The sequence below is a fragment of the Mustela nivalis genome (genome assembly GCF_964662115.1).
Source record: "Mustela nivalis genome assembly, chromosome: 7".
NCBI classification, from domain to species: domain Eukaryota; kingdom Metazoa; phylum Chordata; class Mammalia; order Carnivora; family Mustelidae; genus Mustela; species Mustela nivalis.
This window is the reverse complement of record NC_139026.1, coordinates 17,183,060-17,198,794: the sequence shown is the minus strand read 5'-3', so window position 1 is coordinate 17,198,794 and position 15,735 is coordinate 17,183,060. Positions and strand designations below refer to the sequence as shown.

The following is a 15,735-nucleotide window of genomic DNA, read 5'->3' as shown; positions in this document are numbered from 1 at the left end:
GGAAACCAGTGTGGGACATGCCTTAGATGAAGATGGGACTGGTGGACCATACACCATTTTTGTTCCAAGTAATGAAGCGTTAAACAATATGAAGGATGGAACTCTTGATTACCTGCTTTCTCCAGAGGTATGACACCCTACTTATTCTGATGACATCATGAAGCCCATACAGACTTTTTCCAAGCTAGCGATGTGCAACAAGTGACACATGAATCACCATCTATCCTCCTAGGCCCCAGCAAGACAGACATCATTAATCAATCACAGTCCTCAGGAACTATGGATGTAGCTCCAGTCTCCTAAGCAGAGATCCAAGTAGCCAGCCAGACTGAGCACAGGAAATGTAATCTATATGCAACTTCAGGTCTAAATAATTGGTTTGATTTTTTTCCTGGCTCTTCTAATATTTCTCAGTAGCAAAATCAATATTTTAAGTTCCCTACAATTTCTAAAACTACCTAGTAAATGAACTCTAAACTAGGCCATTCTAGGCCAGGTCTAGGCTAAATTTAAAAGGAGTAAATGTCAGTTAAGTGTCTGACTCTTGATCTCAGTTCAGGTCTTAATCTTAGGGTCGTGAGTTCAAGCCCCATGTTGGGCTCCATGCTAGACATAGAGAATTCTTTTTTTTTTTTTTTTTAAGAAAAATGAATAAATGTTATTTTTAGATGCCCCAGGCATTCCTTTCTATTGCTTTCATCTTTCTTCATAATAACTCTCTCCTTAAATACCATAAAGTCCTTCAGTTCTTTCACATTCTCTCTAGAAAAGAGATTTTTTTACTCCTTCACACAAGAGTATAAGTGACTAAAACCATTTAATGTTTCCTTTCCCATAAATAACAGGCTTAAACCAAAGGGAAGAGGGGAAGAGTACCTAATTATGGATTTTTATTCATTAGAATGTCAAGTGATGGAATTATAGGAAGGGCCACAAGCTTTCCTCCAGTGCCCTGAAATCAAGCTGCCATCTTGGCAATGAGGCAAGATTATCCATGACCTCAGGTGGATTGGTTCATTATAGAGAATGGAGGATCCAAATCTTTTAGGGTAGTGATTTCTAAACTTCAGTATACTTAGGAATCACCCTTAGAGTTTGTTAAGTAGGCAGCTTCACCATCCATACCCCCAAGCATTTTGATTTAGTGACACTTCCATGAGATCTAGAATTAGACATTTGTGGAAGAACCAACTTTCTAACCCAGGCCACACTGTTCTGGAACCTTGAATATTTTTGCATGTATGGTTTAGAGAAGCACATGGATATACACCTTTCTAGAATACTTTCAGGTATCTACAAGGATATCTTGCCTTCAGAAACTTTGAGTTAAAAATATATGGGTCGAAAAATATATGTAATATCTTACTCTATATACAAATATTCGCCATATTAAAGGATTTGCTACTGGTTCTACTTAAAATGTAGATTTCCCACTGTCTTCAAGATAGGATGTTATTTTAAAAGTACAATTCACGTACAAGCTTTCTGAAACCTAGCTATTGCAGAAAGATGGTTATAGCTCTCTTTGGCACTCACCTACTACTTAATTTTAAAGCTAAAAAGTAATGTGGCTCCCTTGGGAAATTATTAAAATCCTGAGATTATATGGCTTTGTTGAGTACATAGCTTCTAATTTGATACCAGTTTTTTAAAATAATATTAAAGAAGTTCTCATACACCTAACCAGCTACACTTAAAATTAAAACAAAACCTTTTAATTAGAACAGAAAAATATCAACTTCCCTGCTTTCCTGTCAAGCACTTTTCTTCATAATTCCTTCTAATTGTGGCTGGAGCTGGCTGGCTTGCTCGGACTTTCAAGAGTGGATTATGTAGGGGCGCCTGGTTGGTTCAGTGGGTTAAAGCCTCTGGCTTCGGCTGAGGTCATGATCCCAGGGTGCTGGGATCAAGCCCCGCATCAGGCTCTCTGCTCAGCGGGCAGCCTGCTTCCCTTCCTCTCTCTGCTCTCTGCCTGCCTCTCTGCCTACTTGTGATCTCTGTCAAATGAACAAATAAATAATTTAAAAAAAAAAAAAAAGAGTGGATGGTGTACCTCTTCCCAGCTTCGTTCAGTGAAGATTGCCTTGTAACTCGAAATTAGCCTATGGTGGGAATATTTTTTTCCTTTCCTCCTTAAACTTTATTTTTTTATTATGTTATGTTAGTCACCATACAGCACATCATTAATTTTTGATGTAGTGCTCCATGATTCATTCTTTGTATATAAAACCCACCGCAAAAATTGCCCAACTCTGTAGATCTGGGCTCCTTTGTTTCTCCACAGATCTGATTTACCAGCACACCACTGCTCCTGACTCTCTGTCTCTTTGCTCTCCAACACAGTATCTTTCTACCTGCAGAGAATATAAACATTTCAAGTCTCTTCATTCCGAGTCAAAACTGTTCTCTACTTTAATTTCTAGATGAGGAATAGAATGATCATTTCCACTTTTCTCTCAGCCCCAGAACCTGTTTAGTTAAAACTTCTCAATCTATAGGAACATCCTTCTCTCCAAAAATTTTAACAGCATCCTTCAGCTTTATTTCAGAGAAGAATCTCAGCTGGAGACAGAAAAGTCCCCAGCGGCTATGCCCAAGAGATGGAAAATAAACTGATTTCATTAGAGGAATGGCTTCTAATTCCGATTTTAGAGTGCTGTGTTTCCTTTCCAGTGTATGTTTCTGCTTCTCCCTGAAGCAAAACTTCAGTCTGGTAACCATCCTATCCACACAGAGGCCACAGTTCCTGAGGACGAGCCTCAGTTTATGACTTCCTCGCCGAACTAGGTGAAATGCAAGCACAGGGAATCAGAGAGACTGACCTTTGCCAATTCACAAATACCTTGCAAGTAACCTGGGACAAAGAGAGGTGAAACTGCAGAGTTTGAGGTCATGTTAACAATTTGGTAGAAAAACTCTCTTTCTGCCCTGGCATCAAAGGGCTGGGTTTTTGTTATTTTTACCTAAAACAGCAGGGAGAAAGCGAATGTCTTCATAAGGGAAAGGATGCATGAACCACACGGAAAGGCTCTGCTACAAACAGCAGCACCTGGACATGCATCCCATTGATCTGAGCCACACTGGACTCAATTCTAACTGAGTGATGGCCCTCATGGCTCCCAGCCAGACAAAGCGACAGGCACACACACAATGGCAGGAATGATACCAATCAATTCCCTTGTTGCTTTCATTTTCCTGCTTCTTGTAAAAAAGGGTCCAACACCAATTAATTCTTAGACCTTTAGAAGTAAGCAATCCAGTTGATCACGTCCTCCCTACACAATCAGAGGGATGGAAGGGGTCCACACCACTCTCTTTATTTTGCAGGCAAAACCGAGCCTAGAGGAGCTACGTGGCTTGCTCAAGGTCACAGCAACAACAATCAGGATTAGAACTCAGGACCCCAAGGTCCAGCTCAGTGCTCTTCCCAGGACCCCCTTCCCCCTTTTAACTGACTGGCACAAATGTTGATGCGGGGCCCACTGTGTGGCCTGGCGATTCTGATTAATAAGCCAGACAGACCTGGCCCCTGCCTTCCAGGAGCTTGCAATCCAATTTGGGCTGACATTTCCCAGGGGTCCTCACTTTCGCTCACCCCTTCCACCATTAAGCATCCAAATTTGGAATCACATTGCTTCTGCCTGCAAGTCCTCACTTGTGGGTACCAGAAAGAAGCTGCAAGGAGAAGGTAAGAGCCAGAGTCTGAGTCTGAAGTCACAGAGTAACAGAGCCAAGGCTACAGAAACATTGCTGCCGGGGCTGCTGCCTGGAGTTCAACTCCAATATTTTCACGGGCAACCCTGACCTCCGCATCCTACTTTTGGCTTCTTGATAGGGTGGCCATACAAGGTATCATCCACACCAGGATAATTGAGAGTGAATGGGGCTGCCAACATGCAAGGCAGACAGTAGAGTTGTACCAGAAGAGCCAGGATAGAGGATCGCTCTATTTACAGGAAACTCCCCTGGCCTCCGGACGGACCTAGAACAAGTTCAGAAGGGAGTCTGGGCACATGGGACCAAGATTCAGCAGGGCTCTCTTTCAACCTGGGACTCCTCACTGTTAGGACATGTCCCTAGAGTGTCAGCTTCTGAGAGGTGACTATGATCTGAATTTGTGATCCTCTCCTTGTCCAAGCCAGAGTGACCAAGCCAAAAGTGCCACTTATGAAGCAGAACTCAAGGGTTATGTAGCTTGTAACTCCCAGCTCTGTCGTCTCCCAGCGAGATTGCAGATCCCCACGGCTGCCGGTCCCCAGAGAGCCGTTCCCTGTGCTCCTCCCCTCTGTTGACTCTCCCCAGCGCACCCTATGGGGATTGCTTACTCTGCCGATAGTCCCAAGACTCTTTTTTCTCCACCGCTCCAATGTTTCTGAAGCATGAGGAAGAGTGGAAAGGGTTTTGAAGGAGAGATGAGCGTGGACTGTGGTGGCTCAGAAGAAGGGAGTGTCCTGACCAGACAGTCCTAAGAAGGATTGTGTATTCCCAACTAACCAGCACATAACCTGACAAGCAGACGTCTATTTACAGAGAAAATGAAACAGAATCATCAACTGAGGCTGACTTAGACATTCCAGAATGTAGCGTTAGCCATTCGGAGAGGTAATGGAACAGAGTGACTGAGAACTTCTTAGTCTTATTATCCTAAATTAGCTTTGTGACCTCTGTCATGTCTTTAATACTCAGTGTTATCACACATAAAATGAGTCAATAACAGCCCCTCCCTCGCAAGGCTTTTAAGAAAATTATATAAAATGTGCCTATAATGCTTTCAGAACAGGTCCTTCCACAAGGGAGGAATTTAGTGAATGTCAGCCTTTTGGACATGGGGTTTTTCTCATCCTGCACTTCCCAGTGAAGAGATTATGGGACATTGATTTTCCTTGATTATACATCCAAAGTCATTGGGGGAAATTCCCACAAAAGGGGGAAAGTTGTATTTTCTGCAATGACTAAAGAAGTATTTTAATTCTGTTGCAGGGATCTCGGAAGCTTCTGGAACTCATCAGATACCACATTGTCCCATTTACTCAGGTTGGTTCCACTTTCCTGCCCTATTTTTTTCCTGTTTTCCACATATCTGACCTTGACTTAAATTCCATTATTACAGCGCTAGAAAACACGTGGCAGTTGTTCTTTATCTGTAGCTCTAGGCATGCCTTTAGCAATGCATAATGAACCCCTTATCAAAGAAACCCTCAAAGCCACGAAACTGATGACATTATTTACTTCCTAGAATTCCAGGCTATTTTTTCCAGTGAAAACTTTACAAAAGCAAGGCTCTAGGCATTGCTCAAAATGTCTGTGCTGTTCTCTTCTCTTTACAGCTTGAAGTGGCTACTCTCATTGCAACCCCACACATTAGGACCCTGGCCAACCAGATCATACAGTTCAACACCACCAGCAACGTAGGTGAAAAAATTCAACCGCTGCTGTCATGACTCACATGCATTTTTGCTCTGCTTATGATTGTTCACCAGGTTATCCCACCTCTACCCTAACTCCCAAGCTTACGATCTTGATTACTTCACTCATTTGTTATTTCTTGTATTTCATGATTTCCTTTATTTGCTGAGCAACTGCGGATGTGAGACTCTGAACTAGATGTTCAGGATAACTCAATGAAGAAGACAAGTCTACGGTCTAGCAAGGAAAACCAACTTTGAGCAACTAATTAATGACCAGCTCATCATTTAATTATAATTATATTAAGTGCCGTTATAATGAGAGTTTACAATAAGAGGAGGCTGGGTGTCTAGAGCCCCTCAGTGAAGAAGCAATGCTTCAGCCAGGCTTCAAAGAATGAGTGCAGAGAACTTGGGCAGGGAAAAGCAGAGGAGAGGTCCAGGCAGAAGGGAGAACATGTGTAAAGGCCCTGGTGATGGGAAAAAACGTGCCTTATTTAAGAAACTCAGCAAAGGCAGCATTATTCAGCTAACTCTCTGGGCTAATATCACCAAGAGTTCCGACAGCATGCAGATTATGTCTCCTGTTGATTCATCGCTGGTGGAGATGATGATGATGATGCATTTTCTCTGTATCTATTGAGTGCCCACTATGTGCCAGACACCATTCTGGGTCTTAAATGTAGACCAATGAGCAAATAGAGAAGAGTTCCTGGTTTCATGGAAGTTTCAATCTAGTAAATAGGAGGATAAACAATAAACAAATTAAGTAAGTAGGACATAGAATATATTAGAAGGTAGTAAGGGCTAAGGCAAACAAACAAAGAAGGGCAACATAAAGCAAGCATGGGGCTGACATTTTAGGTAAAGTGCCCAGCAAATCCTCATGGAGAAGAGAACATCTGAGCAAAGGCTTAAAGGAAATGAAGAAACAAGCAAGCTGTGGGAATATCTGGGAGAAGGAACATCCCAGAGAAAGGAAGCAGAGCAAGGCATAAAGAAAGGAGCGTATGCCTGACCTTGTTGAGGAAGAGCAAGGTCATATCATGGCTGGAACAGAGGGGATGAAGGAAGAGAGGTAGGAGAGATCAAGGCAGTGGGAGGGAGAAGGAGAAATGGGGTCAGGTCACACATGGCCTAAGAATTCTTACTTTAAATGAGATGAGGAACCATACGGGATTTCGGTGGAGTGACACGATCAGACGTCTATTTGGGGAGGCTAGTTAGAAGCTGACTGCCGTAACCCAGAGTGGAATGATGGTGACTCAGACCAGGGTGGTAGCAGAGCCGTGGGAAGAGGTGGTTGTATGCCAAAGGCATTTCAAAGGAAGCCCCAAGAGAATCTGCTGATGGATTAGAGAAAGAACTCTCCAGAGCTTCTGACTGGGGCCACAGGAAGTATGGAGTTGCCTTTAATATGATGGGTGGAGCAGTTCTTGGGGGAAAGTGGAGGTCAGACTTCTTTGCCACCCTTTTCAATTTCTGCTCGCTCCCCTGCAACATAAGTGGAGATCTGTCTGGATTTTTTACTGATATATATCCCCAGAGCTTAAAGCAGAGCATGATAGAGGATCCATAAATGTATCTGGAATGAATGAATCCCTGCTTCATCAACAAAGAGGTAAAACGGTTAACCCGAGGACTCTTAGCAAATATATCATAGGGCTAGAATGGTTACCATGTAGACCATGTCTACAGAGACATCCCTGCCTGGTGTCAGTCAGGAATTCATTTAAGATCCATCTTTCCTGTGATGTCTGGGTGGCTCAGTTGGTTAAGCGTCTGCCTTCAGTCCTGGTCATGATCTTGGGGTCCTGGGATCGAGTCCCTCATCAGCCTCCCTGCTCAGTGAGTAGCCTGCTTCCCCTTCTTCCATTCTTCCTGCTTGTGCGCTCTCTCTCTCTCTCTCTCTCTCTCTCTCTCTCTCTGCCAAATAAATAAATAAGTAAGTAAAATCTTTAAAAAATTATCCATCTTTCCTGGGTGCCTGAGTGGCTCAGTCAGTTAAGCATGTGCCTTTGGCTAAAGTCAGATCCCAAGGTCCTGGGATTGAACCCTGCATTAAGTTCCCTGCTTAACAGAGAGCCTGCTTCTCCCTCTCCCTCTGCTGCTCCCCCTGCCTGTGTTTTCTGTCTCTCTCTTTCTCTCAAATAAATAAATAAAATCTTTAAAAAGAAAAATCCATCTTTCCCTGAGGCACCTGATTGGCTCAGTCAATGAAGCAACCAACTCTTGGTTTTGGCTCAGGCCATAATCTCAGGTTCTGGAGATCAAGTCCCAGATGCTCCCCCATGGAGCACGAAACCTACTTGGGATTCTCTCTCTCCCTCTGCCCCGCCACACCCACTTGCTCTCCATCTCCTGTTCTCTCTAAAATAAATAAATCAACATTTGTTTTAAAAAGACCCATCTTCTCCTGTCAGCCAGGCCCCTCTCATAGCAACCCTCTGAGAGGTCACCAGCACCCAGCTCTGCCTGGGGACAGCTGGTGTCCGGCAGGACAGAACGAAATATGTCACTGCTTTTTTCCAGGGACAGATTCTGGCAAATGATGTGGCCATCGAAGAGACAGAGGTCATTGCCAAAAACGGCCGAATCTACACCCTGACCGGCGTCCTCATTCCTCCCTCCATCGTGCCAATTCTGCCCCACCGATGTGATGAAAGCAAGAGAGAGATGAAATTGGTAAGGAAACTAGGAAAATAAGTAAAGAGGAGCTCCCGAACAGCCCCACAGGGCAGACAGGGTCCTTCCCTCTCACACTTCTGAGGAAGCTGACAAGGAGGATCTCACCCCAGGAGCCTCATTTCACACAGGTTTCTGTCCCCATAAAGAGGCAGGTGGGCCTGAGGTCGTAGTTCATAAACTGTGAACCGAGGCTTCTTGTGGGAATGTTCCACCGTGACCAACGCCTCCCAGCTCTAGTGGCTCTTTAGAGCTGCCGTAACAAATGACCACAAAGGAAGAAGCTTAGAGCAACAGAAATGTATTCTCTCACCGTTCTGGAGGCCAGGGGTCTGAAATCAAGGTATTAGCAGGGCTGTGCTCCCTCAGAAGGCTCTGGGAGGGAGGATCCTTCCTCGCCTCTTCCAGCTTCTGATGCCTCCTGGCAATCCTTGGTGTTCCTCAGCTTGTAGCTGAGTTATTCCAATCTCTGCCTCTGTGTTTACATGGCTTTCTCCCCTGTGCAGGCCACTGTGTGTGTACCCCTCCCTTCTGTTGTGACACCAGTCATTAGATTCAGAACTCGCCCCTCAATCTAGTATGACCTCATCTTAACTAATTACATTTACAAAGACTTAATCAAGGGAACACAAATTTGGGGAGGAACACTATTCAGCCAGCTACACCAGAAGTGGGATCAGTCCCTGCCTGTGTCACCTCGGACCCCCTTGTTCTAAGCCCTTAGCTTTACTCCAAGAAATGTAAAAAAGAATTTGTTCTCAGATGAGTGCTCTAGGCCTTGCCAATCAACCATCTTTCTTTTTTTTTAATTTTTAAATTTTTTTAAATTTCTTTTTAGCGTACCAGAATTCATTGTTTATACACCACACCCAGTGCTCCATACAATACGTGCCCTCCATAATACCTACCACCAAGCTCACCCAACTTCCCACCCCACACCCCTTCAAAACCTTCAGATTGTTCTTCAGAGTCCATAGTCTCTCATGGTTCATCTCCCCTTCCAATCTCCCTCAACTCTCTTCTCTCCATCTCCCATGTCCTCCGTGTTATGCTCCACAAATAAGTGAAACCATATGATAATTGACTCTCTCTGCTTGACTTATTTCACTCAGGATAATCTCTTCCAGTCCCATCCATGTTGCTACAAAAGTTGGGTATTCATCCTTTCTGATGGAGGCCTAATACTCCATAGTGTATATGGACCATATCTTCCTTATCCATTCATCTATCGAAGGTCATCTTGGTTCTTTCCACAGTTTGGCGACTGTGGCCATTGCTGCTGTGATCATTGGGTCACAGATGGCCCTTCTTTTCACTACGTCTGTATCTTTGGGGTAAATACCCAGTAGTGCAATTGCAGAGTCATAAGGAAGCTCTATTTTTAATTTCTTAAGGAATCTCCACACCCTGTATTTCTTTTCAAATACCAAACTTTCTGTTTGTCTATGAGCTTGTGTACCCTCTAGTGACCTTTCCCATTTCCATGGCAACCAACTTGGGTGAGCTAGTTTTATTCAGAGCACCCCAAATCTCAACACTGCTATACATGGGATCTTTCAGTTCCCATGGAAACCATACCCCTGAAGTTGCCACAATAATAGGTCTGGGTCTTTCTTTTCAGAACACTGCAATAATACTTCAATGATTATTCTCAAAATATCCTTGGAACATGGACATTGAACAAGGAATAATGGCCTCATTTTATAGGTTTTATTTACTGATCCCTCTTCTTATCATGAAGGCTGGAAATAGCTGTTTGGTCACCTGGTAGAGGATGGTGGCTGGTTCCACGATAGGTTTTAGGATATTGTATGGGTACCCATCCTCCATGCCAGTCATATACCAACTGGGGGATCTGATTCCATTCTGAGCATCCCTTTTTAAGAGAGGCAGAAACTCAGTCACATTCCTAGCCAGGCCCTGGCAGTGACTGATATTTGGTTCATTCTTTGAAAAAAATAGTTTTGGCAGGTACATCGCCTGGCTTGGGCCAGGGTGAAGATGAAAACAGGCCAGGTAAGAATAGTCTCATCTTCTATCCCAAAGGCGAAAGATTTTAGAAAACAGGGCCTCTGCTGAAAAGATTCAATAAGAGTCTAATTATTGACTTTAGAGCTTCCCCATCCCAAGCAGCTGCCATTCAAGTTCAAGGAAAGAAGTCTATGCAGGGGTAAGGGTATCCCCAACTGCCTACCTTGTGGCAACATTGCTCTGTTCCAGGTTGCTTAAAAGCTTGTTCTCCAAATTCCTAAAGGAAAGAATCTAGATGTGGGTTTGAGCCACTACCCAAAGGATCTTGGTTTAATAGAGAAAAATGCTTCCCAATATCCCATATCTTAGGATAGAGTCTTCTTTTACTATTTTCTTTGGGTTTAAAGTCAGATCTATCTGCTGTACATGATTTAGAATGGTTTTGTTTAGATATGTTAAGAGTCCAAAGCTGGGATGCCTGGGTGGCTCAGTCGGTTAAATATCTACCTTTGGCTCAGGTTATGATCTCAGGGTCCTGGGATCGAGCTCTGCGTTGGGCTCCCTGCTCAGCCGGGAGTCTGTTTCTCCCTCTCCTCCTCCCCACCATTTGTGCTCTTTCTTGCTCTGTCTCACCCTCTCAAATAAATAAATACATTAAAATCTTTTTTTAAAAACTGCAAATGCATTCTTTGCAAAGTATTCAGGGTTAGCACAGGGTAGGAGCAGCTGGCACTCACTGTCTAGGAGTCTCAGTTTTCACCAGCCTGAGCCCATAGCTGGTTTTAGTCTTATATGTTTGGATTTTAAAGGTCTAATTACTAATTCTCTGTACTAGTTAAGGTCCCTGCAGGAAACAGAAGTTACCCCAATGGTTCAAACGAAGAGACTTTAATGAAGATGCTTGTAGAGGGGGGTGGGCAGGACTAAAGAGCCAAACCATTTATGCAGGAACATCAAGGAGAAGCAATGGCAGGAAACCATTACCACCCCAAGAGGTGAAGAGGGTAGAGCTAGGAGGTACCTGAACCCAGTGAGAGCTGAAAGAGTAGAGGAAGGTGACACTAAGAAGGAGCTATAGTGAAGGTGCCCAAGCATAGAGGTAAGGAAGAAATACCTGGATCTTACCCTCCTCCTACACACTAGCATCCTGCTGGCATCTTGCACTGGCCAAGACCATGAAGATGCTAGGCAGGAGAGGCAAGAGAACATTCTTTCAGGTCTACCTGCTGGAGCACAGAGCCCAAAGGAGAATATCAAAAAATCAATTTAGAGAGATTTGGAGGCACTCATCCCTCTCCATCCTCCTGAATTCAAGTGAAGCAAGAAGCCCAGGGAGACTAAAAGGCAGAGATTCAATGCTCAGCTTCACTGCTGCTAAGCTAATTGGAGAACAAGGCTATCATGTGTGACCAGTGCTAATGCTTCATCTCTGGCACAGGTGGACAACTGCAATGCTTCCTCGGGGACAGGTGCCTCTACACAGTGGAGAGTCAATCAGAAACCTCAGGCTGGTGGACAGTCTATCTGACCTTGAAAGAGGGAGAGGAAGAGGCTGCTCTGAGTGAGATCAGTTCCAGCTCCCAAATCCTCTGGCACAGGCACTGACTTCCCTCCTTCTCTCTGGGGAGGTGCCAGTAGGGAGTAGAGAGGGAAGCCAGGAGTGGTCCCCTGGAAGAAGGAAGCATGAGGTCAGGTAGGGCGGTCCCCTGCTCCCTCTTACAGGGATGCCTATACTGATCCTTGTCTTTCCTTCCAGGGCACCTGTGTGAGCTGCTCTCTGGTGTATTGGAGCAAATGTCCTGCTAATTCTGAGCCCACGGTGAGTGTGACAGCTTCGAGAAACCACACATCACCCAAGCAACCCGACTGGTGTTGCTTCTCATCCTTTCTACCTTTCTTCTTAAAAGTTAGAAATTCCAACTGGGGTAATGTCAGATTGGCTCTCAGGCTAACAAAGGGGGGAGGGTAGAAAGCCCACTGTATGGGGGAGGGTAGACAGAACTGCATTTGAATCCTTGCTCATTAACACTGGGTGCATTGTTGAACCTTCTTAAACTAAGTTTTTTTGTTGTTGTTGTCTGTAAGAAATAATAATAATAAGGTTATTATAAATATAATTATAAATAATAATAAGAAATAATAATAATAACAATAATAAAAACCCATGTACAATACCTAAATCAAGTGGCTACTCAGTAAAGATTCATTCCTTCTCCACTTCACCCTTTTACGTCTGTGTAGGGGAGTCAAAGCTTTGCCTTCACCATCTTACGGTACCCCGCTGGGCCGGAGAATTAGATTAACAAGAGGAAAGTTCACAGATTTTATGTGTACATGGGAGTGCCCATAGGAAAGCAAAGACCCAAAGAAATGGCAAAACCCAAATGTTTATGTGGATGTGGTAGAGTAAATCAAGGGAGGAAACTGTGGGAACGTCACTGAAAGGTACAGGGAGGCTCGAGGAAATTTGGAGTTATTTTAACAAGGTCCATTTATGCAGCTCTTTCCTTGCATCAGCTTCTTGTCTCTGATGACAAGAAGGTCTCTTTTGTCCTGGTACAGGAGGACATCTTCCACAGGGGAGCTTTATCTCCTCTTCTCTGAAAGGAAAGGGGGGAAATCAGAGTGTGCCTTTTCTATCTGCGGTGTTTCAAGTATGCCTTGAGCTCAAAACGATCCTTATGCCAAAGCGGCTAATTTGGGGCTGGCATAGTCTGCCCCACGTTACTCCTGTTTGCTCTTCCCAAACACTTTTCTGGATATAAATACAAGGACTATCAAGAGAATGACATTACGACCATCCAGCCCTTTTCAAGTTTGACTGAATTCTGCATACATCTATTGAGAGCTGGTTCCCAGGGCATAAAGTTGAATGAGATGTAGTTTTGTTTTGTTTTCATTTTTGTGTTGAGAAACTGTAGTCTAACAAGGAAAACCAGATCATCCCACAATAATCCAGAATTCATATGCCAAGTACTTTACTGGTGACAAAAGCGAAATGCTCCAAGGTAAAAATTGATGATCGAAATCTCTGCCTATAATTTTGTCCTGAAAAAGAGCATCCCGGTGAGAAGTATCATTCAACACTGGAATAGGTCGCTAAGGAAGGAGATGAGCTCTTTAACATCCTACTGAGAAGCATTTAATAAAGCAAAACATGAACATGAAATGGCACAGGTGTGCAGATAGTTATTTTTCTCAGTCAAGCCATCACCCCTAAGTCCTACAGGATGCTGTCAACCGGGGAAAATGGAGAGGGAGGAGAAGAGAGGAAATCATGTTGACTAACATGAGAGTGACGGCTGTGTGCCAGGCATTGTTCTAAATGCTTTATATAGCAAACGTCCGAGGTAGGTATATTACCATCATAGACCTCGTGTGATCTGGGAATGAACGTAAGGAAACATAAAACACTTTGTACAAGGTCACACGGTTAATACATGGCCAAACCATGATCCTACATCACCACACCCAAGTAAGGAAGAGAAGGAGAGAAAGAAGGCAGAATTAGATACACAGGTTAGAACCAAAAAAGCCCCAAATCTTCCCTTCCCAGACTCCCATGATCTATACTTACTTAATTATCCTGAGAGCCTACAAGAGGACTGAATAGTCTTTCCTCAATGATCCCAGAATTCCTTTACATAGCTCAGATTTTAGGATTTTACAGCCCATGAAGTTCTCAACACTACCTTCTTAAGCTGGAGCCTAAAATGACAGGGTGTCTCCACATCGTTTACCTAACATAAAACTTGAACCAGAGACAGAATGCTTAGGATAAAACCTGAGATCAACATTATCGTCCCATTCCCCATAAGACGCATCTGAGGCCAACGGAGACTACATGACTTGCCTGTGATATCCTAAAGTAAGGACACAGTAAGACCCATTCTCTGGACCTGCCCCTTACTAATGGGGCTCTTTAGCAAAAATATTTACCTGTCAGGACCTCAGTTCCCTCATTGCAAAAGAGAGATGAAAAACAGCCACAAGGAATTGAAGGTTGATGACCTTATATGTGCAGTGTCTCTGCCCCTAGTGGGTTCTTGATAAACGGCAGCTCTAGATAATTACGATCAGGCACCAGGGGTTAGAGAATGGAAGGTTGCATTTAAGACTTTCCCACATACACCTACGCATCACTCCTAAGAGAAAAACTCAGACCATCCCTATTTCCTTTGGTGGATTTTTCTACAAATTAGAGAGGGACTCTCTGCTGGCTCCATAATTTCTGTGTAGAAGGAGCTTGGGGATAGCTATTGATTGGAAGAGAAGGCTGAGCCACACTCAGGATGAACAGCAAAGTGTTCCCTGGTCAACTGGCAATGTCTGTCTTGGCAGAAAGGAGGGTCAAGATAAATGTGCCCTGATTAATGCCAGTCCTGGCCTGTGTTCTACCAACAAAGAAACAGAGGCCTAAAGAAGGGGACTAAGCTCTGGCGGGGTGACACGTGAGCTGGAGAGCTCTGGTGATCTTGCGTGACTTCGAGGGGAAACGGAAGTAGGCTGTCAGGGTATGAAGCCGAGCGATGCCCAGAGGACCTCAAAATGCAGACTCAGTGCTTTTTTTTCCCATTGGCTTTCTTCCAGACACTCTTCACACACAGATGTGTCTACAATGGCAGAGTAAGGAGCCTGAAGAGCGGCTGTGCCCGGTACTGCAATGCCACAGTGCAGGTGAGGTCTTCAGGGCCACACTCCTGGGCCTCAGCATTTGTGAGGGAACATGGTGCCCATGACCTTGGCAATGTCTTCCCGCAGGGGAACGGTAGGGGGAACTCTCTCCGCGGGGTCCAGGTTACCCCCTTCCCTGCACCCATCCCTCCTGTGCTTCCCTCTCACTCTTAACAAAGAGCCCATACTCTTGACACTCCCCCCATGGACCGGCCACTGCCTCCTGTCTGACCTGTCTCTGACCCTCCTTCCGGCCCCAGAGTATACACACTTGCCACTCCCTCCCTCAGAGCATTTTCCAGATTTTCCTGGGACTGATTCATTGTTCAGGGGTTTAACTCTCACTCCCTCTGTCACCACCTGATCCATAGTGGCCTCCCCAGGCTCCCCCCCCACCTTTGCCCCACCTGCCACCACTTCGTTCCAGCACATACAGGTCTCTTTTTTAAAATTGATGGTCTCTTCCTGATGATATAGAGGATGGGCTTCATGAACACAAGCCTTCATGTCTTGTTCTCACGGTGCCAGAGCCGGCTTGGCACCCGAGGTCGGCCCTCAGTACACGTGTGGTGAGCACATGGTTGAACACCAGCCATGCCATCATCTGCAGAAGAAGTCGAGCTAATGTTGTTTATTACTATAATGGAAATTAAAATGTATTTCCTTTGAGGAACTGGCACTCTGCTTGCAGTTTTAAAAGGCAACATGTGTTTTGTTTCTCAGATACCAAAGTGCTGCAAAGGTTTCTACGGGCCTGACTGCAACCAGTGTCCTGGAGGCTTCTCGAATCCATGCTCGGGCAACGGCCAGGTGATGTAAACTGGTTCATGGGTGCTGAGCTTGACCTGATCTAAGTCAAGTGGAAGAGTAATTTTTAAAACCACTAGACCTAGAAGTGCTACAGTGCCAATCACTGTTTGCAGAAAGTAAAAGAAACAGATCAGTTGCTCAAAGAACAGAAGGTATCTGTAGCAGAAGAAATTTGGGCCAGGGATGGATG

The 15,735-nt window shown here is 44.5% G+C and overlaps 1 protein-coding gene across 3 annotated transcripts in view; it reads left to right on the top strand.

The window, feature by feature from the left end:
- The window catches only part of STAB2 (stabilin 2), a 165,472-nt gene that overhangs the window by 60,533 nt on the left and 89,204 nt on the right, over positions 1-15,735 (top strand). For all 3 annotated transcript variants that reach the window (XR_014313870.1, XR_014313871.1, XM_082739101.1), the window contains exons 15-21: positions 2-127; positions 4,981-5,034; positions 5,328-5,408; positions 7,938-8,090; positions 11,818-11,880; positions 14,652-14,738; positions 15,459-15,545. Coding sequence is in view for 1 of the 3 variants with exons in the window: in XM_082739101.1 (XP_082595227.1) it covers positions 2-127; positions 4,981-5,034; positions 5,328-5,408; positions 7,938-8,090; positions 11,818-11,880; positions 14,652-14,738; positions 15,459-15,545 (651 nt within the window). In the remaining 2 variants the exon portion in view is untranslated. The remainder of the gene's footprint in view (position 1; positions 128-4,980; positions 5,035-5,327; positions 5,409-7,937; positions 8,091-11,817; positions 11,881-14,651; positions 14,739-15,458; positions 15,546-15,735) is intronic.